Here is a 23,008-nt window from a genome sequence, read left to right on the forward strand (position 1 = left end):
ACCCATTTCGTGAGGCTGCCTCCAGGCTTTCTGAATAATCTATTATTCATTCTGAGACTTGACAGAAAGGTTGAGTGGAGGGAGCACAATCCTGCTGAAATTGGAGAAGCTGGAGAGGAAAGCTGAATAAGATAGCTAATGGTTGAGGGTATGGTTTCGTTGCCTTCTCCCTTGCTCCATGACTAGCCAAATCAGAATAAGGTATGCCCAATTGACAAAAATACCCTAGAAAGAAAGACATAATTTGCATAATGTGTACAGGTTGCAGGATTCACCTTTCCCAACACAGAATTTCAGATTATCCGGAAGCAGAGCATCATCTCATTGTATGCTTGCTTAGCTTGGGATTTCCAAGCCTTTTTTTTTTAATGCATCTAATTTAAAAGTGGGGAAACATAACCTGAGAGGTGGCCTTCTTCCCAGTACCACCATATGGGGGGCCAAAGTGAAGTTGGTATTTCAGCCCAGATGTTGGGTCGCCCATTCTCTGACATGATGCAAAACTATATTTTGTGTTGTTCCTCCTGCATGCGATGACAATGCTTTCTTTAATATCAGAAGTAGGGGATTTTTCTCATTCCTTTCTGGGGGGGGGGTCACATGACATGGCAGAGGGAAAAGTAGGCAGAGCAAAAAATGTAAATATGTACCTTGATAAGTAGGTTAGCTTCTACACACATTCCAACCAGCCAAAAACACTTTGAGGGGGAGCAGGCTCAGTGAGGGGTGCAGCTTATGTTGCAGTCCTCCAAAGCAGAGGACAACAGATTTTTTTTTAAAAAAAAAACAACCTGGTAAAATTCAATAAAAGGTCATCAAACCAATCAAAACCATGCAAGATATGAAAATTGCAACAGAGGAGGATGAGGTGGAAGCATTTCCAAGCTAAGCGATTGAAGAATGCTCTCACCAACCCTACTTCCCACATACCTAGGAGTTAGAAACCTGAACCGGACAATGAAAAATGCTAAGAAAGCTTACCCCAGCTAGGCAAATTACATGTGCTGTCAGCACCACCTCACTCTAATTATTGTAATCGGTTTTCTTGTAGCAACTTTTGTGAACCTTGAGTGGGCCACGGTGATGTGCAGTACTCCTTTGGGAGTTAAACAACTTTTATATCCAGATGTTTTAACATTCATTCCTGAACGTATTCAGGGAAACACTGGAAGTCTAGCCAAAATATGCTCTTAAGCAACGTTTCTGACAAAGTTGACATTGTCAAACGATCCATTCATTATTGAGAAGAGTTATTTAGAGCGCCCTAGTGATTGGAGCCCATCCCAGAGTATCGGTAATGCAATCTCGGAAGATATCAAATGTTTCGCTTTCCGCATTTGCTCTCTCAGAGTGTTGGAGATCTTGCTGGAAAATACCTGGGGAACAAGCTCTGCCTTTATCATCCAGGAAGGCAGCATTACCCAGGAAAAGGGATGTTTGCTCGTGCCACCTGCCGCAACTCACACAACCCCAAAGATGCCTCTCTGACTCTTATTGTAAATGCCACTAAGGAACACCTCCACAATCCGCCAAGGCCTGTTTAGTGCAAACAGCAGATCCTATGGTAAAACTGCTATGGTATTACAGAATTAAGTGCTCATCCATAAAAAAACATAATGGTAGGAATTCAGCATGGCACTTCTTTTATTTCTGCTTGCTGGACAGAACAATCCTCCTTTCCTTCTTCCCCCATCCACTGTTCTGTGGGTTTTCCTGACCCTCCAGAGCAGATTTGGGGGAAAGCAGGAGAAGTCCCATTGCACTAGCAGGAGCCCCTGGGCCAGTTTCTGCTAGCCTGCTGGGTTACTTGGTGGGTTCTGCTTAAGTTCTATTCAAAATAGACCCATTAAAATTCATGGACCTAAATTAGTCATGTCCGTTAGCTTCAGTGCGTCTTCGTATGGCTAACATTTGATACAACCCCGTGTGTCTAGAAAACCAGTCTGTCTTCCTAACAAGGTGGTTTCTATTATTGCTGCTGCTGCTGCCTTGAGTGTTTAATGTATGTCTACATGCAGACACTTATGCGTACATTCAACAGCCAACCATCACCCATTGGGAGCCGCTGTCTTAGCTGTCATTGACCCTGCCTTCAGGGTATCTTTATCCCTTTCAGGTGAAGGGGCACATGCACGTGCTGCCAAAGGACCCTTTCTTAGTAACGCTGAGCCTTCCAAGGGGTATGGTCAGCTGGGCCTTCCCTGCCACCAAGGCCTTCCTTGGCACCCAGAGTGTTTGAAAGAGGCGTTCTCTTGTAGCCAGTAGAATAGGTTACGGCAGAGGTAGCTGTCCAGATGCTTTGGACTGCAACTCCCATCATGCACGGCTATAGGCCATACTGGCTGAGGCTGGTGGGAGTTGTATTCCACAACATCCGGAAGGCACCATATTGGCTACTTGTAGGTGAAAGTGTGTGCTTGGTTGCAGTTGCTGTGTGGTTCCCAATAAACGTGCTCTGGTTTGTAAATGTGTTTGTGGGTCCGAAAAGGTAGGTGGCCTCTGCCTTGCGTCTTTATTTGGGTGCCTGGAATTCATGATGTGCTTTGGCAGAAGTTAATAATCTTTTCTCGGCGTATCTAAGCTCTGCCGTCTATTCTGTCTCTACAGGTAGATGATTTATACTTAATTGCTATCTGCCACTGCCGGGGAATCAAGTCACTCAGGGATCTTACTGCTGAGCACCTGCCTTTGCTGAGGAACATCTCACGAGAAGGGAAGGTGAGCCTCCTCATCTCTTTTTAATTGACCCCCCCCCCTTTCCTGGTTCTGCATTAGCCGAACTCACGCCAGCTTCCTCGTTCGTTGTTGACTGTCTGCTTCCTTTCCCTTTCTCTCTCACACCTTTGCACTTGTATACGAAATAAGCAGCCAGTTGTGGCAATCCAGGTGCTGTTCCTCAAGGTCACATTTTAGTCACAGGGTGTCCCCCCCCCCAAATTACCAGCTCTGTTTCATTGTGGGGAACTGCAATCCCTGCTCCCCCAAATTAATGGATAATAGAGTTGCCAACTGATGAAGGAGATGAAAGAGGGGGAACCCTAACCTACTACTTTGCATTTAACAGTGGCCTGATGTAGTAAACAAAACAAAACAGGAAGAAACAATATTTTGTGGCATGGAGCTCACAGCTGTAGATCAAATTGCTGTTAAACAGAAAGCTGAAGCTGGCCACCTTGGTGGCAGTTAAGATGATAGTGTTGTGGTGACCAAGTCCTGCTTTCCACACATCATTAGTATGATACTGCACCCCCACTACAGCTTGAAAAAATGTTTTTATTACGCTACTTTAAAAGGCCATGTAAGTCACCACTGTACTGCTTGAGCACATGGGGGTATTCAAGAAGAAGAAGAATTCATGTAGACCAGGTCTGGGGAACCATTGCCCTTCCAGATGTTGCTGAACTGCAACTCCCATCAGCCCCAGCAAGTATACCCAATGGCCATGAATGGTGGGAGTTGTAGTTCAGCAACATTCGGAGGACCAAAGTTCCCCCCTACCTGATTGGCTCCAAATGCAGAGATGAACATCAAGAGTGCCTGCCTGCCCTCAGAGGAGGTTCCCCACTGCAGCCCTAGGTAGGTTGCAGTTATGAATCCAGAGCCGTGACGGGAAGCCTCCTCTGAAGACGAGCAGGTGGTGGTGTGTCTCCCCATTGTAGGACCAAATGAATGATCTAATTGCACGCAACGTTAAGTAATCACAAACACACAGGTAGCGAATACCTGCGTGCTAGTTGGGGAAGGGCCCAACTCAGTGGTAGAGTACTTTCTTTGAATGCAGGAGATCCAAGATTGAATCTCTAGATAAGGATGGGAGAGGCCTTTGCCCGATACTCTGGAGAACCGCTTCCAGTTTTTGTAGACAGCATTGAGCTTAGATGGACCTAACTTGGTACAGCATAGCTTTCTTCCTTACATCTTCTCTTCTCTTCCACCCTTCACAACAGTTCTAACCTTGAACTTTTCTTTAAGGTTTTGCTTTTGAAAATTTGTTTCTCCCTCTTTGGGGCTAGAAAGCATATCTTACCACCACCCGCATTTGAGGGGTCAAAAGTTGTAAAAAGGATTATAGCTGATCCCCATCCCCCAGCATACATGTGTGATACGCACATCAACTTTACTGGCACCAGAAGCAAGAGGAAATTTGGGGGTTGGGGGGTGGCATCTGAAAGGCCCTCTGTTCCTCTTTAGCTGCTTACTCATTTCCTGTGAATTTTTTGAGGTATTTGCCCATGTCAGCATCTCAGCTGGCAATCCAGAAGAATTCATGCTTACTCTTCACAATTTATTTTGAATATTTCAGACCCAGCAGTTTCTATACCATGGTATGGATCTACTGCTTCTCCTGCCTATGGTCCGCCCTTCCCCCTCTTCTGCCTCCCCATTTCCTTTCCCTCTGCCACCACTTCTTAGTCTTCTGGGGACAATTATTTCTCCCTAGTGATGAATTGCCTGCTGCCAGACAAAACTGACAAAATGAAATGTGTCTCTCTGGGGCCAGATGTTGCGCAGAACTCTTCAGAATTGAGTGGCATTGTGCCGAACAGCTGGCACCCACATGGAAATTCTGGAGGAATTGGCTTAAAGGCTGGGAGAGACCGCAGTCCTGTGCACATTGAACTCAGGAGCAAGCTCTGAGGCTTGCATTGAAGGAAACATGGGTATAGAATCGAGCTGCGTAGATCAGCTTTGCAAAAACTATCCCTTCTCTGCCCACCTAGTGTGTAGGGTGGGCAGGTGAAAAGCAGGACAGAGCTCCTGCCCCTTTAATTTTAATTCTCTCTTGCACACAACTATTAAAGCTGCAGGAGACCCACCTTCTTTTTCACCCACCTTTCATCTGTGCTTTGGATTGACACATGCATCACTTACCATAATCGCTTCAGAAACCAGAGGTTTTTCCTAGCTAATGGTGCATTTAAGCAGCATATCATTGATAAGGTCTTCTGGTTATTTCCATGAATATAGAAGATGTTCAACAAGGGTTGGTAGGGGCATTGTGCTCTTCTGAAACAGTCAGCCACAAGTATGTGTCCCCCTTGGCCTGTGAGGTCAGCTGACAGTGCTCAGGCTGGAACAGAAGGGGCTATAGCACTGGTGGTGCAGGAGGCAAGGAGCTGAAGATGGTTTACTGGAGACCCTGATTGAGACCTACTTCCTCCTTCAGAACCTGACCACAAGGCGTTCCAAAGTACCAATGAAATCCCAGGGATTCAGGCACATAACTAAACAGGAAGGCGGAATAAGATAAGTTTCTCCTAGGTTGCATCTGTAGACTTGTTTCTAAAATACTTTGAAGAGATCTGTGTGAACAAAAATTGAAGCTTTAATGTGTACCCATCCCCTTTTTGTCCTGTGTACAAGTGGGAAAACCTCTCTTCCGTCTTCCTGCTTAGCTTCCTGTTCAGCCAGTAGTAGAGGCACACAGCTGAAAATTGTATGAGCTTTTCACTTGTCTTTTAAATATTCTATCCAGGGTGTTTGTATAAACAGCAGGTAGCAACTTGGAACCACTGAAACCAAAAATAGCCTTTATTCTTCCATTTTTTCACATTTTTTCACCATCACCTATGACTGGGTCCTAACAATGGCTAAATTGTTGATTTGGGTGATAGTGGAGTTAAACAGAGCCAGGTCAGTCTGTTTCTGCTTCCTGCCATGAAATCCAACAAGCCATCAGGCTTCCTTCATGCCAGCATCTTTGCTTCTCCTAGCCACATCCAGATCCACTCCGGGTTCCTTGAAACTTCGCTTACGTAGTTTCAGCGTAGAAAAAAGCTTCTTTGTGGGACAATGTTGGTTTGTGCTTCCCCCAAGGGTCCTCACTGGCTCCAGAGAAACAACAAACATCACTGAGAGACCCAGGAGAGGAGGCAAGGGTAGAGATCCAACTAAATCTGAAGACAGACCTCTGGCAGTAATCCACAGGGTCAGAGAATCTTGGAACAGAGTAGCGTAGAGCAGCCTCTTGAGTGTTCTGCAAAGCTAAATTGGACAGAGATGTGGAGCTTGAAAGAGCCTCAGTGGGGAAAGGCTGGACACAGTGGGTTCTAGGAAAGCGACTTCCTGATGGGTTTGGGGTCTGACATAGAAGGTGATCTTGTTGAGGACAAGTTTGCTGAGTGCAAATGAAAACTGTGTTAAATCAAGCACAGAGTTGTTACAGCCGTATCAATGAAACTTTCCCACCGTACGGTGGTAGCTCGGTCACAAGAGTCCCCGGAACAATCTGAGCTCCCAGCCAGCTGACTTGAGGTGCCCCAGGCTTAATACAATTTCTGGGAAAAGGTGCCTGCTAGATTATAACTTTCCTAGAGTTAATTAATATCTGAACAAGGGCATAGACGTACTTACTTACATGAGATGTGGCAAACGTTCTGGGGACTAATTCTGGGGACACTCCATTATGCATATTGGCAGAGAGAGGAAAATACCCTCCTCTCACAAATACTTAGCTTGAGCTATCCTGATTTCTTGAGGATTTTTTTTTTTTTAAACTATCATTGTTCAGGGCAAAGCCAAAAAGCACACATACAGTGGTGCCCCGCAAGACGAATGCCTCGCAAGACGAAAAACCCGCTAGACGAAAGGGTTTTCCATTTTGGAGGTGCTTCACAAAACAAATTTCCTATGGGCTTGCTTCGCAAGACGAAAATGTCTTGCGAGTTTTTCCGACTTTTTTTCCTTTCCCCCCCTTTTTCTAAGCCGCTAAGCCGCTTATCTGCTTATCCGATAAGCCGATAAGCCGCTAAAAGCCGCTAAGCCACTAATAGCGCTAATCCGCTAAACCGTCAATGGGCTTGCTTCGCAAGATGAAAAAACCGCTAGACGAAGAGAATCGCGGAACGGATTCTTTTCGTCTTGCGAGGCACCACTGTAGTCTCAGGATATGAGCAGAATTCCATCTGAACAAGACTTCTCACTGTGTATGCTGGGGTGGAGCGTGGGACCAAAATGCTAAGAGATGCAGGAGCTCTACTTTAAAACATTTCTATGCAAAGTTGAAACGTCGACAGGGCAGGTTCTGCATCCCAGGAATAGAGCAACATGATCAGTTTCCTGTAGGTTGTTGTCGTAGAAGACAATCCCCAAGGCAAATCAGAGAACTGATGTCCCATTCAAGGGATTATCTTTCATGATAGCAGTTACCCTAGACTGTCATGCTAGGAGAGGCTTTGTACATAGGAGAGCTCTTTACATAAAAGGCAGGCTTCCTTCCAGAGATGTACCTAGCTAAGTAGCAGAGGTGCAAACTCCTCTCTGCCTTCTTCCTTCCTTCCCCACAGTCCTTTGTGTGCTGGAGACTTTCAGCCACTCCTTTCCACTTTTACACATAAATTAATCTATGGGGCATAAAGGGTATGTGCCAAACAAATTAATTTACATGTAAAAGTGGGAGTTACTGGCTGCAAGTAAGCAGAGGGTTGTAGCCTTAAGTCACACCATTACTGTATTTATTTTTCTGCTCTGTTGGCCAGTTTGACAGCACCTTTGCCCTCCCCCCGCCCCACCCCCTTAGGCTATTTCTAGTGATCCCTGTGTGCAGAAAACTGCCTCCTTTATATGTCTGTTCCTATCATCTCACTGTAAAGCCAAGGTTTTATTTATACATCCTTTACATATATAGGTTTTCTCACAGAGTGATGGTTTCATGACACACAAACCCCTCAAAAAGAAAAAAAGAAGAAAAAAGGTTTTTACTTTACAGAACGCTACATGAAGGAGCGTCTCCACCTCCATCGTTCAGCCTGGACACTGAGATCCAGCGCCAAGGGCCTTCTGGTAGTTCCCTCATTGCAAGAAGTGAGGTTACAGGGAACCAGGCAGAGGGCCTTCTTGGTAGTGGTGCCCATCCTGTGGAATGCCCTCCCATCAGATGTCAAAGAAATAAACAATTATCTGACTTTTAGAAGCCATCTGAAGGCAGCCCTGTTTAGGGAAGTTATTAATGTCTAATGCTGTAATTTTTTTTTAATATTCGATTTGGAGCCGCCCAGAGTGCCTGGGGAAACCCAGCCAGATGGGCGGGGTATAAATTAATAATAATAATAATAATAATATGAAGATGGTGTCAGGGTTATCTGGCTGTAGAGCGAAAAAGACGCAGTTCCTCTTTGGCTCATTCTGGGGGAATAAGCTGGAATTGAGATCCTCAGCTGGAGCAGAGTTTGCCCCTCCCAGAACCAATGAGATCGTCCATGGAGTGTTTATTTTGGAATGCGCTGCTTTTCTCTCACTTTTCCTCCCTCTTTTTCCTGATCTTTTCCAAGGGGGTAACTAAGATAGCTTCAAATTGAGTTTTCGTAGGGGTCAGCTGACATACGCTGCCTCCGCTTGGAGGCAGACAAAAATGGTTTTTGCTTGATGGCCTTTGCTGTGCACTGAGCTATTTGTGTTCCCTGCCCCATTGTGCCGCCTCTAACCTTTTTGGGGGGTGGGGTCAAGTGGTGTGAATCGATTCCCTTCTTGAATTCGGTAGGATTTACTTCCAAGTAAAATGCATAGTTAGGGTCAGGGAAGTAAAACCAATGTGGGTAGTTATTCTCCTCCCACCCCCATCTTTACCCCCTGGAAGAATTTGGACTAGAATTGCAACACAGTTCCCAGGAGATGAAGTCTGAAACTGGGCCAAGGCTCGCTGCATTCTCAAGCAAAATAAGAGCCCTGGTGTTTCTGAAGGGGATCTGACAAGTTCAGTGCCTCTGTTTATAGCTTTGATTACACTTTCCGGTAATGGGAGCCTGCAACTCGCCAAACCCTCCAGTGTGATAAAAGTTAGAATGGAACGCAATAAAAGCCAAGCAAGGTCCCTGTTTAGGGAAAGATGCCAGCAATTCATCTTTTCCACCCACCATGCTCTCAACCCAGTGGGCCTTGTTATTGAGGTAGCCAAAGGGAAATAAGAATTAAAACAGATGAGCAGAACAGAAGGAGCCCCACGTGACGCGTCTGTTGCGGGGTTTTTCTGCTTCGTACGGCTACTGAGTATCGGGGAGACAATGAGTGAGTTTGTTTGTGTTTGTGAAACTTCCGCACACATAAAATGCAACCTGCACATACAAAACCAGGTATGGGGAAAGGATCTAGATCAAGGAAAAGGGACCTGTGGCTCTCCCACAGCCCCAGCCAGTGTGGCCCAGGTGAGGGATTGTGGGAGTTAGAGTCTGGTAATGTCTGGGAGTGTTCCCCCCCAACATCTGGTTGCCTTCCTAAGAAGAGCATTCCCTACATCTGGGGCCACCACCAAAAGGGCTCTGTCTCTTGTTCCTGCCAAAGTGATGCACCAGGGGTGGGAAACATTTCAGCACAAGGACCGCAATCCCTTCTGGGCAACCTGCTGCAGGCCATACACCTGTGATGGGTGTGGCCAGAGGCCGAAGTTAAATGTCTTCTAACTGCCAAGCTGGGATGCAGGTGGCGCTGTGGGTTAAACCACAGAGCTTAGGACTTGCCGATCAGAAGGTCGGCAGTTCGATTCCCATCGATGAGGTGAGCTCCCATTGCTCGGTCCCTGCTCCTGCCAATCTAGCAGTTCGAAAGCATGCCAAAAAGTGCAGGTAGATAAATAGGTACCGCTCCGGCGGGAAGGTAAACGGTGTTACCGTGCGCTGCTCTGGTTCGCCAGAAGCGGATTAGTCATGCTGGCCACATGCCCCAGAAGCTGTACGCTGGCTCCCTCGGCCAATAAAGTGAGATGAGCGCCGCAACCCCAGAGTCGGTCATGACTGGACCTAATGGTCAGGGGTTCCTTTACCTTTACCTTTAAGCGCCAAGCTGAGTCTGCTTTCATTTGCCCTGGACTTTTAGCTCAACAGGTTTCCTGGGGCCAGAGTCTTTACTGAGGCCACTTTTTACTCTTCTGTTTTGTGCTGATGTAATGGCCACTTTTGAAAGTATTTGGACTGGTGTGTGAAATGCAGACGAGCATCTCATAATGTTGGCATGATTTGTGGTGCGGTTGCAGAAAAAGTTGGCTCTTGCTTGTTTTTAAGCATTTTTTCCCCTCCCTCCAGGAAGCCATAGTGAAGCGCTTTGGCATTGGTGGGACTCAGCTGCGAGTTTACCTACACTACCAGCCCTCCTACTTCCACCTCCATGTGCATTTCACTGCCCTCAGCTACGACGCTCCTGGATGCACCGTGGAGCGAGCCCACCTCCTCTCGGATGTGATAGACCACCTGGAGCGCGACTCCCAGTACTATCAGAAATGCACCCTGACCTTCGCCCTCCGGGCAGACGAACCCCTGCTGAAGAAATTCCAGGAATCTGGTCGCGTCTAAACTCTCAAAAGACCGTTGAACTAAGTGTACATACGTTTCATAGAGATCGTTTTATATTGCTTTTTTAAGACATTTTGTTTATGGTTTTGTAAGATTGGAGGTTATATTTCGTGTTGCTGTTGGAGCATTTCCTTCCTGTCAATAAATGGGTATGTTATGGATGCATTGACTTTTTTTTTTCCTTTTGGGAGCATGCTTTGGCACCCCTAGTTAAAACACTTCTCCCCAATCTGGTGTCCTAATGTTTGGTGTGTGTGTGTGTGTGTGTGTGTGTGCTTTTAACAATTATCACACATAAATCTTAGACATTCTACACCATGGGTAGGCAAACTAAGGCCCAGGGGCTGGATCCGGCCCAATCGCCTTCTAAATCCGGCCCACAGACAGTCTGGGAATCAGCATGTTTTTACATGAGTAGAATGTGTCCTTTTATTTAAAATGCATCTCTAGGTTATTTGTGGGGCATAGGAATTTGTTCATTTTCCCCCCTCAAAATATAGTCTGGCCCCCCACAAGGTCTAAGGGACAGTGGACCGGCCCCCTGCTGAAAAAGTTTGCTGACCCCTGGTCTACACATAGGATTCTCTGAATCCCAGGACTTCCCTCCATGGTTTCCCAAGATATTCTTTTCCAACTGCATTGTAAAATATTCTCTTAAAACTCAATTTTTACCATAGTGCTCACTACATTGCAAGAGTTTTTTAAAATCCTGCCCATGTTTTGGTCCCTAGACTCTTCCCAGAGTAAGTACTAAGCATGAGGGTGACAACACCCCTTATGCTGTGGTTACCAAACACCCGACAGCCAGGTGACGGTCAGACACTTAGGAAAACCCAGATGTCATAATGACATCATGTGATTGTCAGGTGGAATTTCCCACCCACCTGTCAAAGTTGACCCGTGGGAGCCAAAAAAGGTTGCCCACCTCTGCCCTAGAGAGCTACAACCAGTCCAGATGTATAGTAGTGATCTCAGTGGTTCATGGGTCTGATTCAGTATACAGTATCTCCATATATATACATTGTGTTCCTTCCTCCCATAATCCCAAATGCTGCATCGTTAACATTGCAATCTGGTCCTCCTACAATTAAAATTCCTTAAGGCTGCAATCCTATATGTACACATTAAATGGGAGTAAGCCCTGCTGCACACAATCATAATTTCAAGTAAACCTACATGGCAGTGGCGCCAACTTGAATAAAATATTTAGGGAGGGGGCACCCTGCCCCCCCCCCTTGCCAGAAGGATGCCAGAAGGACAGACAATCAAGGGGAAGCCAGAACCAAGCAAACACAGTCCAGGGTGAGGCCTCCTGGCCCTTTCTAGTTTCCCATCCCAAAACAGAGTGTTCTGTCGCAACTGAGCATGCTCGCTGAAGTGCTTTGAGGGCAGAACTATATAGGGTTTACAGGGAGGGGGGCTGGTGATACTGCCTGTTGCTAGGGGAAGAAGAAACAGGATGTGTTGTGTGGCAAGAGGTGGAGGGGAGGGGAGTAGAAATTAGCATCTGGTGCCTCGGATTTCGGCAGAACTTTGCTGAGTCTATCAACTCCAGGCCACAAATAAAGTGCTTAATTAAATAATTAAAGGCTCCCATTCTCCTGGGAAGCCGCCCCACTGCCTGTCTACATGCTTGACTGCTCCAGCCTTCCTTCCTTCCAGTGAACCTCTCCTGGGTGGCAGGGTGTGTGCGATGATTTCTGTTGTGTGCAGTTAGATCATTCATTTGGTCCTACAGTGCAGAGGCACACAGCTGAACTTGCTCATCTTCAGAGGAGGTTTCCCGTCACAGCTCTGGATTTATCACTGCAACTCAACAAGAGCTGCAATGGGTAAATAACTCCCTCAAAGGAAAGACACTCCTGCTGACTTTCCTCTACATTAAGAGCCAGAAAATCAAGTGCGCAGAACCTTTGGCCTTCCAGATGTTGCTGAACTGCAGATCTGATCAGTCCCAGCAGGTATGATGGAAATAGTAGTTCAGCAACATCTGGAGGGCCAAAGGTTCTTGCACAAGCACCAAATCAGTGTTTCCCAAACTTCTGTCTCCAGCTGCTTCTGGACTACAGTTCCCATAAAAAGGTAAAGGGACCCGGACCATTAGGTCCATTCGTGGCCGACTGGGGTTGTGGCGCTCATCTTGCTTTATTGGCCGAGGGAGCCGGCGTACAGCTTCTGGGTTATGTGGCCAGCATGACTAAGCCGCTTCTGGCAAACCAGAGCAGCACACGGAAACGCTGTTTACCTTCCCGCCAGAAGCGGTACCTATTTATCTACCTGCACTTTTTGGCATGCTTTCGAACTGCTAGATTGGCAGGAGCAGGGACCGAGCAATGGGAGCTCACCCCGTCGCGGGGATTCAAACCGCCAACCTTCTGATCGGCAAGTCCTAGGCTCTGTGGTTTAACCCAAAGCACCACCCGCATTCCCATAATCTCTGACCAATGGTCCTGCTAGCTAAGGATGATGGGAGTTGTAGTCCAAAAACAGCTGGAGACACAAGTTTGCGAAACACTGATCCAATAACACTCCTAAAGATGAGATGCTTAGCACAGTGACTGAAGACCTGTCTAGATGTGACATTCGTATTGTTTACACATAGGCTTGGTTATGTGTCGTTGATTTTTCATTCATTCACAAACTTGCTGGTAGGGTTGGGCTCAGTCTGGATTGGGAGCAGAGAGTGAGGGAGTGGGGCCTTTAAACATTTGCCCCTTGCCATGACCCTAATTAAAATCAGGATGCCACCATCCCCCTGTGTGCACCTGCAGTTTGCAGTGGCCCAGAGCTTTTCTTCCATTGTGAAAGGTGTATACAAAACGGAGCTTGAAGGAGCAGCTTGTTAAAAAAACAAAACAAAGGGGGATGCTACGAGTTTTCTGTGGGGCGTGACTGATGATTTGAACACATACGTAAAACTCAGTGTGTCCAGATACTCAGAAATGCAGGCACTTTTGAAATCATGAGGTTGGCCTTATATATATATATATATTTAAAAAACCCACAAGAAACAAAATCTCTCTTTGTCTGTGTGTAATTGGCAGCGCCTGCAGAATGGATGATGAAGCAAGCTGCTGCCTTTTTCCTAGAATTCCCAGCTTGTGACTAGACTTGGCAGCCATGCAAAAATCCATTTGGACACACAGCATGTAAGCTCGATTATCGCTGTCCTACATAGCACAACTGATAGAGCTGGTGCAGAAATATGCACGGAGTCCCACCCTCTCTGCATGCTTACCTGCAAGCATCTCAGCAAGCCCAGCTCCATTCTGTAGGCCGGGAGTGGCCAACCTGTGGCTCTCCACGGGTTGTTGGACTTCAACTCTCATCATCCTTGTCCATGCGCTGTGTTGCCTATGCCTGCTGGGAGTTGAAGTCCAACAACATCTGGAGGGCCACACGTTTCCCATCCCTGCTGTCAAGGCGGAGAACTCATAGAGGAGAGGGCTATCGGTGGCCACTAGGCATGATGCTTATTGCTGTTCCTGCACAGCTGGACACAGCAATGTTTCTGAATATCAGTTGCTGGAAACCACAGAAGGGGAAGGTGCTGTTGTGTTCTGTTTGTGGGTTTCCCACAGGCATCTACTTGGCAACTGTGAGAACTAGATTGATCTGATCCAGCAGGCTGTTCTTATGTTCTTATATAACTTAACATTTTCTAATCAAATGCCTCTGATTCTGAACTGCATTTCAATAGGCTTTAATCCATTTAAATTTTTTTTACATTAATTTATTTAACATAATTATTAAAAAATATAAGCAAAATATAAGTAAAATATTGCAAATACATACATACGTATATATTTCAGATAAGCACACATACAGTATATTTTAAAAAATCAAAAGAGAAAAAAGAAAGAAAAGACGAAAGAAAAAGAAGAAAAGTTGGAAGAATTTATTCCAAATTTATTCTACAAATATCTCAATAATAAAATTTCATTGATTAACTTCCATCGCTTACACTGCACTTCCTATATACATTTTAAGCAAGATTGTAACTGTTACTCCGTATTTTTCCCATACAATCTCACACCAATATTCTAATCAATAAGTTTTCTAAATCTTTCAAAAATCTATTCTAAACACAAACAAAACCTTACATCCATTTAATTTCTGTGTCAGCCATCAAAGCTCTTTTCTTGCCCATCAAGCATTATTATTATTATTATTATTATTATTATTATTATTATTATTAGTGGAGTTTGGGGTGTTGTACATGCTTCCTGCATACTCATGTTTGTTATTTCCACAACAAGTAGACTATGTTGAGAGAGTGCTTTTGGCTGATTAACATTCAATATCCTTTAAAATTTGTGGTAGGGGCAGTGGTTATGGGGTTGTTTTGTCCATGTTTTTATTATGCATTTTGTGTTTCAATTTGTATTTTGAAGCTGTGGGATTGTCAGTATACTACTGCAACTACTGCTACTAAATGTCTCTGCCTGACTCATCTGGATATCTAGGGAGCTTCATGGTTGATTGGGAATTGGAACCCCGGTCTCCCACCGAGGTCCTGGTCCAACACTGAAAGTTACACCACACTTTGTTGTACCCTATTTCATCTCATTGTGGTTGACTTTTCCCCAGCTGTTTGGTCCTAGCTGACAAGACAATTAATGAAACCCAGGCAAGCTGTAATGTGTGACCTGGGAGGGCAAAGATTGCACAGGTGTGTCCAGTCAAATGAATGGATGTGCCTCTTTTTGCAAGTAAAACAGAAACTGCTCTCTTCTACCTAAACCTGCAATACGGCTACCTTCAGAAGGGTGGATTTATCCTAAAAAGCTAAACATGTTGCTTTTAGAGGGATTAAGAAGGTATTTTTCTAACTGAAGGGTAAAGCAACATGCTGTTTTCTGAGTGACATGTTTGTTTGTTTTTTGGAAGATAACTTCTAAAGCGTAAGGTAAGTGTGTGGCCCTCATTGTTGCTGCAGCGGCTCAGGATTGCAAGCAGGGTGGTGCTGCTAACATCAAACATACTTTTTGCAGCTGTATCTTATTTTCCAGCATGGGCTGCTGCAGCAACGAGGCTCTCACTCGTTTGGTCTCACTCCAAATGAGATCGGCAAATAATACTAACTGGTGCTAAATCAGCACATGGCACAATATATAGCAAGGGTCTTGTTTTTGACTCTCTGCTTTATATTACATTAGTAAAGTATCAATTAGAATCAGGAGGCTGCAACGGGTGCAGGCTGTGGTCCCTGGTTGAGGGATGTTTTGTGCCCGAACTCAACATGAACACCTCCCTTGTTCTCTTCAGATGGCAATGGCGGCCACCTGAGAGGTGCGAGAACTGACTTCTGGTGAGTTCCATCTGAATTTTTTTCCTCATAATTGTAAAAAAAAACCAAACAAAACTTTTATTTTAATTCCAGAAGGCGTTTGGCAGCAGAGTTTAATTTTAATTGGAAATGGCCTGCTTGCCTAGAGAAGTGGACTGTTTATTAATGACCTGAAGCTGTTTTATTGTGCTGGTTTGGGGATCCTGCTTTTAATTGATAGCTTTTGATCGAGCTTTACTGTGGTTTCATGGCTGTTTTACGTTGTCTGGTAATCTGCCCTGAGGGCTTCGTGGAGCCCTGTGGTGAATTTAAGTGTCAAGAACAAATACAGTGTGCCATCAACTGCTACAACCAAGAAGTGCTGGATTTATGTATATACTAAACAAGCTATAGGTTAGGGCCCCACTCAAATTGAAATAAAAAAACCTTGGATATACATTTCCAAAATATAAGATAAAAAACAAATAAAACCTACATACAGTGAGATCTTACTAATTATTTCACTACTAATATACTTCCTCTTAATTGTATTTCACTATTAATAAACTTCAGGATGTGGGTGGTGCTGTTGTCTAAACCACAGAGCCTAGGGCTTGCTGATCGGAAGGTCGGCAGTTCAAATCCCCGCGATGGGGTGAGCTCCCGTTGTTTGGTCCCAGCTCCTGTCCACCTAAGTGTTCAAAGGCACATCAAGTGCAAGTAGAAAAATAGGTACCACTCTGGTGGGAAGGTAAACGGTGTTTCCATGCGCTGCTCTGGTTCACCAGAAGCGGCTTAGTCATGCTGGCCACATGAACTGGAAGCTGTCTGTGGACAAACACCAGCTCCCTTGGCCTATAGAGCGAGATGAATGCGCAACCCCAGAGTTCTCGGTGACTGGACCTAATGGTCAGGGGTACCTTTACCTTTATTAGTATACTTCTTCTTAATTGTATTTCAGTTTAACTTTGATGAAACACATATTTTGTTATGTGCAAATGGCTTTAGATACCTATTAGGTCCATAAATTACCATATACTGTATCATATATTCAACACAAAACACAGCGACAATTTGTTGTTGACAAAGGACAGCTGGACATATAAAGGGCCCCATTACCTTCAGTAGCTTAGGGCCTCATCAAACCTAAATCTGGCCCTGCAACCAAGCAATGTTTGTGGATATGTCAACCATCTTTCTCTTCATCTTTTGCTTGTTTTAGGTGCATTCTCAATGCAAAAAAAGCAGGGAGCACCTTTCAGAGTAGCAACTTGCAGTGTGATCCTATACATGTCTATTCAGAAGTAAGTTCCAATGAGTTCAGTGGGGCTTATTCTTAGGTAAGTGGGCATACGATTGCAGTCTGAATCTGCAATTCTGTATAGATACTTACCTGAGAGTCGGTCCCATTGAATGCAATCAAGCTTTCTTCTGAGGAGATGTGTATAGGACTGGACTGCTAATCTCTTCTATATTGCACCTTGATGGGAATCCATTGCAAGTTTTTATTTATATATGAGCCCACAGAAATTTATAGCACCTGTCTGCAACACACCCACCCTGCCCCATATTTGGGGTGAATTTTTTTTTAAATATATAAATATTTATTAAAATTTTTGAATACAAATGCACAAATAATAAACAACCTTACTTATATCATAACGTGGTTTCATCACTTCTTTGGACTCCCATATTTGGGGTGAATTTAAGTCTGCAAAAATCCGGGAAACATATTTTTACATGCACACATATTAAAGAAATGCCAACTTATACACAGCAAGTTGAAAGATTTTATTTATTTAGTGCTGAAAGCTAGCTGAAATAGATATTCCCTTGTTTTTACAATGTGATTTTTAAATTTTATTTTCTGTAAGCAGATTCAAACATTTCACATGAGTGAAGGAATTTGCAACACATTAAACAAAGCATGCATAGCTTTTGCACAAAGTACAAACTGATGTTTATTTCCCAAATCCTTCCTAAAGAACCAACAATTGTTTTTCTGTTTTTAAAAAAGTGTTGATCGATTTCCCCCATACTCACAGCTATGACATGACCCCTACTTTGTGATGACAACTATAAATATGTGATATAAGAATGCTTTAAATGTATGGTGTGGACATGACCTCTGTAAGGGATAAAGGAAGCCAATTAATCAATCATTTACTGTGCTTGACTGAAAGCCATTAAATATACCGGTAGGTAGTCAAGGGAGGCACAGGCAATAGGAGGAAGGTTAAGGAAGAGCTAAAAGTAAGTAAAGAACTGTTACAGCAGGGATGAGCAAGCTCTGTTGTAGGACTACAACTTTTATCACCCCCAGTAAGCATGGCCTAAAGCCAGGGAAGATGGGAGTTGTAGTCCACCATGGGAAACCACCATGTTGGTGACCCCTGGGTTAGAATGGGTTAGAATGACTCACTATCTAATAGACTTCACTGTTGGGGGAAAAATCCAAAGTGACGCATTTATTGTAGGGAAACCCATTCATTTATACATGACTGTACCACCCTATATTGTCAGCGATGTGTATATATTTCTTTTGCCATTGAAAACCTGGTTTGTTGTGGACAGATCTTATGCCTGCTTTTCGTTACCTGAGCTCAGCAAAGCAAAATGTGCACAAGCTCTCGTTGCGAAAGGTCATACTAGTTTAGCCAACATGTTCTTTTTCATTGTTTTGTGCTACATGAATGTTGACGTTTGCGCTGCATTCTGCAGGCCATTATTAATCTCGCTGAATAGCATGATTATTTTCAGATGTCGCTTAAACAAACAAACAAAAAAAAAAGCAGCTTGAACCAGAATAAGGTTGAGGCAGTTCCTGGCTGCTTTGCCACATTGACAGCCAATTGGATAGGTTTCTCCCTCTCTCCTTGGCAATAATTAAACCCTGATCGCAGATGCGGTTTGTTACTTGCTCCCCATAAGTCTCCACTCGTTGCTTTGCTTTGGGGTGGGATGTGAACTACATAGGCACATTTGTGAAAATACTAACCATCTGGAGAATAAGTGACTTATAGAAGATAAACCCTTCGCACCAGGAGAGGCTACAGAGCTGTTGGTTTGAAAGGGTCATCAAAGGGGACAGAGAAAACTTTTCCTTACGCTAAGCCAGGCCATTGGTCTAGCAAGCTCGGTATTGCCTTCTCTGCAGCGACTGGTTGCATCTCCCTGATTTTAGGGAGGGATCTATCCCAGCTCTATTTAGAGATGCTGGGAATCAAACATGGTACTTGCTGCATGCAAAACAGACACTCTATCTGGGCTACGGTTGTTTGGGCTATTTGATGCTTCTTCAGATTCTATGGTGTTAGGTGCTAGACATTTATTGTGCTCTCTTAACTCTGTTTTTCCAGTTGCTACTGTTATGCCTACGGGCGTGGTTGCTCAAGAGATCCCTCCTGGTCTTTTCAAAGGCTTTATTATCGGTGCAAAAACATTTACAGTGCAGAATGTCTCAATTCCATGTCTTGCTCATTCACTAGCAGAATCTGAGAGTGGTTGGTCCCTAAACTTTCCCCAGCAGAGTAGTTTCTTGACCCCCATCCAACGCCTCCGCTCTCTGCGCGTAAACCTACTGCGCAGAGAGGGCGTGGGTAAAGAGGAACTTGCCTCCCCCCCCCGCTTTGCTCATGTTTTGGCTCTCCCTTGCATCCTCCGGGCTTCCCTCCTCCGCAGAGGAAGTGCTGCTTCTCATGATCTTTGGAGGCTCCCTGTAACCCAACTGCCCTTCCACCTCTTGTCTCTGAGCTGATGGCAGTTCCCTGACAGCTGCTTTGCACCATATTTGTGCCCAACACTTTAGCATGGTGGTGGGGAACCTCTGATGCTCCAGATACTATTGGACCCAACCTGGGTGGCCAGTTGTCAAGGATGAGTGTGAGAAGTGGTCCAGCAACATCTGGGATGGGAGGCTGCCTGTTCTCCATCCCTGCTCTAGCTTGTTATCTTGAGAGGTGGTTCTTGCATTCAGGCTCAACCATGAAGTTCACTATGTGACCTTGGGGCCAGTAGCTCACCCCTCAGGCTAACCTACCTCACCAGGTTGTTGTGAGGATAAAAGAGGGAGCCAAGCACACAGCTTTGAACTTACTGGAGGAAGGGTAGGATGAAATCATAATAAAACAGCTAATGAATCCGTGTGCCCGTTTGACATCTCTCAGCCAGAAAAGTGTCTTTTGATAAGTATTATTGGCATTGACATTGAACAATACTAAATTATGCCTGTGCTGGTCCATTCACACATGCAAGTCATTGCTTGATGCTGCAGTCAATAAGCACTTCAGCAGCAGAACACCAGCTTTCCTGCATTTCCTTTAACATTTTTGGATCGTCGTGTCCCGGTTAATGTTTGTGCATGCGCCGTGTGTGTAAGATTATATCGCTTTTTGCAAGTACAGTGGTACCTCAGGTTAAGTACTTAATTCGTTCGGGGGGTCCGTACTTAACCTGAAACTGTTCTTAACCTGAAGCACCACTTTAGCTAATGGAGCCTCCTGCTGCCACCGCACCGCCGGAGCACGATTTTTGTTCTCATCCTGAAGCAAAGTTCTTAACCTGAAGCACTATTTCTGGGTTAGCGGAGTCTGTAATCTGAAGCGTATGTAACCTGAAGCATATGTAACCTGAGGTACCACTGTAATGCTTAAGGTTGCAACCCTCTGCAGTTTCTTGGGAGTAGGGGCGATTGAATAGTGTGTGGCTTGCTTCTGAGTAAAAGTGCACAGAATTGCGCCGTGTTCCTTTTTATTTTTTCAACTGCACACCCCACACCTGTAATTGTGACGGGTAACTATCATTATCGGATTGCACATTCGCTTGCAGACCGATGTGCTTCCGTTTCTTAGCTGAAGTGTTCACAAGTGACATTGGCTGAATACAAAATGCCCATTTACCATGCAATAACTTAACACACACCCTGGTGGATATGTAAGCATTTGGCATACATAAGCTGCCTGTCTGAAGCGGCCTGCCAAAGAGTGTGGAGATTTTTACTGCTCTCCTGCTTCCAGGGATTCCTGATGAGGAACAGATGTGTAGTAAGGTTTTTCTCACCACTTGGCAGGACTCTTAAGTAGGCCTGGTCCACACATCCTGCGGAAATGAGGTGAAGTATGGCCTGCACCACTTCAGGCTGAAAGGTGGTGGTGGGGGGGGTTGTCCCCTCTCCTATTGACACCAGGCAGGTGCCTTGAAGGTACACTTCACAGTGCCTCCTATATCTTTTTTTAATAAAAACACAAGAGATCAGATAAAATGCAAGTAAGAAATGACTAAAGGTGATACATAATGAAATGAAAAAATGTGAATTTACAAGTATAGTCATACCTCGGGTTACAGATGCTTCAGGTTGTGTTTTTCCGGGTTGCGGACCACCGAAACCCGGAAGTACTGGAACGGGTTATTTCCGGGTTTCGGCGGGCGTGCATGGACAGAAGCGCCGAATTGCAACCTGCGCAGACGCGGGTTGCGAATGCTGTGGGTTGCGAATGTGCATCCCACACGGATCACGTTGGCAACCCGAGCGTCCACTGTATAATGTATATGTAATATTATGTAAACATTTTGTATATGTACAGTCGTACCTCGGGTTGCAGACGCTTCATGTTACAGACTCCGCCAACCTAGAAATAGTACCTTTGGGTTAAGAACTTTGCTTCAAGATGAGAACAGAAATCACATGGCGGCAGCAGGAGGTCCCATTAGCTAAAGTGGTACCTCAGGTTAAGAACAGTTTCAGGTTAAGAACGGACCTCCAGAACGAATTAAGTTCTTAATCCGAGGTACCACTGTATTGAGATGATGATGATGATGATGATGATAATAATAATAATAATAATAATAATAATAATAATAATAATAATAGTAATACAGTGCCTCCTGTAGAAGCTGTTGTGTGTTTTAATCTGGGTTTAGTTTACTGTCAATTTTATTTTATTTTTAAATTTTTTAAATATTTGTTTTCAACTAGGTTTTTAATCCAAGGACTTTATTGTTGCATATTATTTTTTGAAACTGCTTGGAGGTTTTATGACAACCTACAAGTTAAAAATAATACTCCACACCCTTTGAAAGCCAATACAAGGCTCTAGACCAGGGGACCTTATCTAGCTTGAGAGCCACATTCATGGGCAGCCATGTGGGGGCTTCTTGCAAGTGGTAAGTGGGGGCCCAGGGCCAAACGTGGGTGGGGCTGGAGCCAAAGAGGTGCCCTTTTACAGCCACACAAAAGCAAGACCTTTCTGTGTGCCCCCCCCCTTCATCCTGCAGCCAGGCAAGGAAAAACCACCCCCACAGTTCAGGGATGCATTCTAGCCAAGCAAAAGAGACAACCAAGTAGGGATGACATTGGGGGGGGGGAGGAGTGTGAGACTTGGAGGGCCACATCTGGCTGAGGGTTATTTGGGTTCCAGACCTCTTTTTAGCCCCCCGTTGCCTACCAAAGATCCTAACAGGATTTCATGGGCCTGGTGTGTGGCCTGCCTGGCCACCCTGCAATCCATTGACAAGAACTGCAACATATATATCTATTTTTAAAATGTTATTGAAATATACTCGAGAGTCGAGAGTGGATTTCATGCTCTTTATTCAGCTCATAGTGGTGAGGAGGAATGAAAGTTTCCCCAAAGTATCTGCTTTATATACATTATTTACACAATGGGCTGCACGTGATTGGCTAATTCCGGAATTCTCCTGTAGGCCAATCAGGTTGTGGATTCACTTCCATCTGGAGCCGGATTGGGTGGCTCCTGCAGACCAATCATACTGCTGCATTGTTCTAGGACCACTCAGACTGCTGCATTCTGAATCCTATTGTTCTAGGACCAATCAGACTGCTGCCTTTTGGATCCTATTCAACTCAGTACATAACAGTTGTGCTTCCCACGAGACTTCCTGAATCGATCTGCAGTATAGAAAACATATATAAAAACAGTCCAAACAATTGCATTAAACTTTTTTTAAAAATGTAAATATAAAGAGTTCAAAACAACTGCACAGGCTTAAAGTCAGCTCAGATCCAGGACAGATAACCAACCAGGATAAATATTTTATAAGATGTCTTGAAAAAAGGAATGTCTTTACTGGGCGCCAGAAAGGCAGTATGTCTAAGCCTGCCTGGCAGGTAATGGGAAGGAGTTCTAACGAGTAGATGCCACCACACTAAAGGCCTCATCCTGCCATCATGTGGAACGGACCACTGGACAGGATGATATCTGCAGGATGTCCTCTCCTGCAGAACACAAGAGATCAGCTGGGTGTGCAAAAGATGAGTTGGGGTAGACTCTCTTTCATTGGAGGTTTTTAAACAGAGGTTGGATGGCCATCTGTCAGGGCTTGTTTAGCTGCGATTCCTGCATTGCAGAGGATTGGCCTAGAATGAACCTCAAGATCCCTTCCAGTTCTACAATTCTGTGATCCTTTAGGTAAATGTATTAGGTACATATAAGCAAAACAC

General features: G+C 44.7%; 2 protein-coding genes across 3 annotated transcripts in view; both read left to right on the top strand.

Annotated features, from left to right (window-relative positions):
• The window catches only part of DCPS (decapping enzyme, scavenger), a 64,652-nt gene extending 54,211 nt beyond the window's left edge, over positions 1-10,441 (top strand). The window contains exons 5-6 of one of the 2 annotated variants that reach the window (XM_081844463.1): positions 2,608-2,718; positions 5,168-5,257. In XM_081844463.1, the coding sequence (XP_081700589.1) occupies positions 2,608-2,718; positions 5,168-5,251 (195 nt within the window). In that variant the 3' untranslated portion in view covers positions 5,252-5,257. Of the gene's footprint in view, positions 1-2,607; positions 2,719-5,167; positions 5,258-10,013 lie in introns of those variants that run through there. The other variant, XM_081844462.1, reaches the window with a different exon arrangement.
• FOXRED1 (FAD dependent oxidoreductase domain containing 1) overlaps positions 1-23,008 on the top strand; it is a 233,671-nt gene that overhangs the window by 97,306 nt on the left and 113,357 nt on the right. The gene's annotated exons all lie outside the window — the stretch shown is intronic.

This window comes from Podarcis erhardii, assembly GCF_964252035.2.
Source record: "Podarcis erhardii genome assembly, chromosome: 16".
NCBI classification, from domain to species: Eukaryota; Metazoa; Chordata; class Lepidosauria; order Squamata; family Lacertidae; genus Podarcis; species Podarcis erhardii.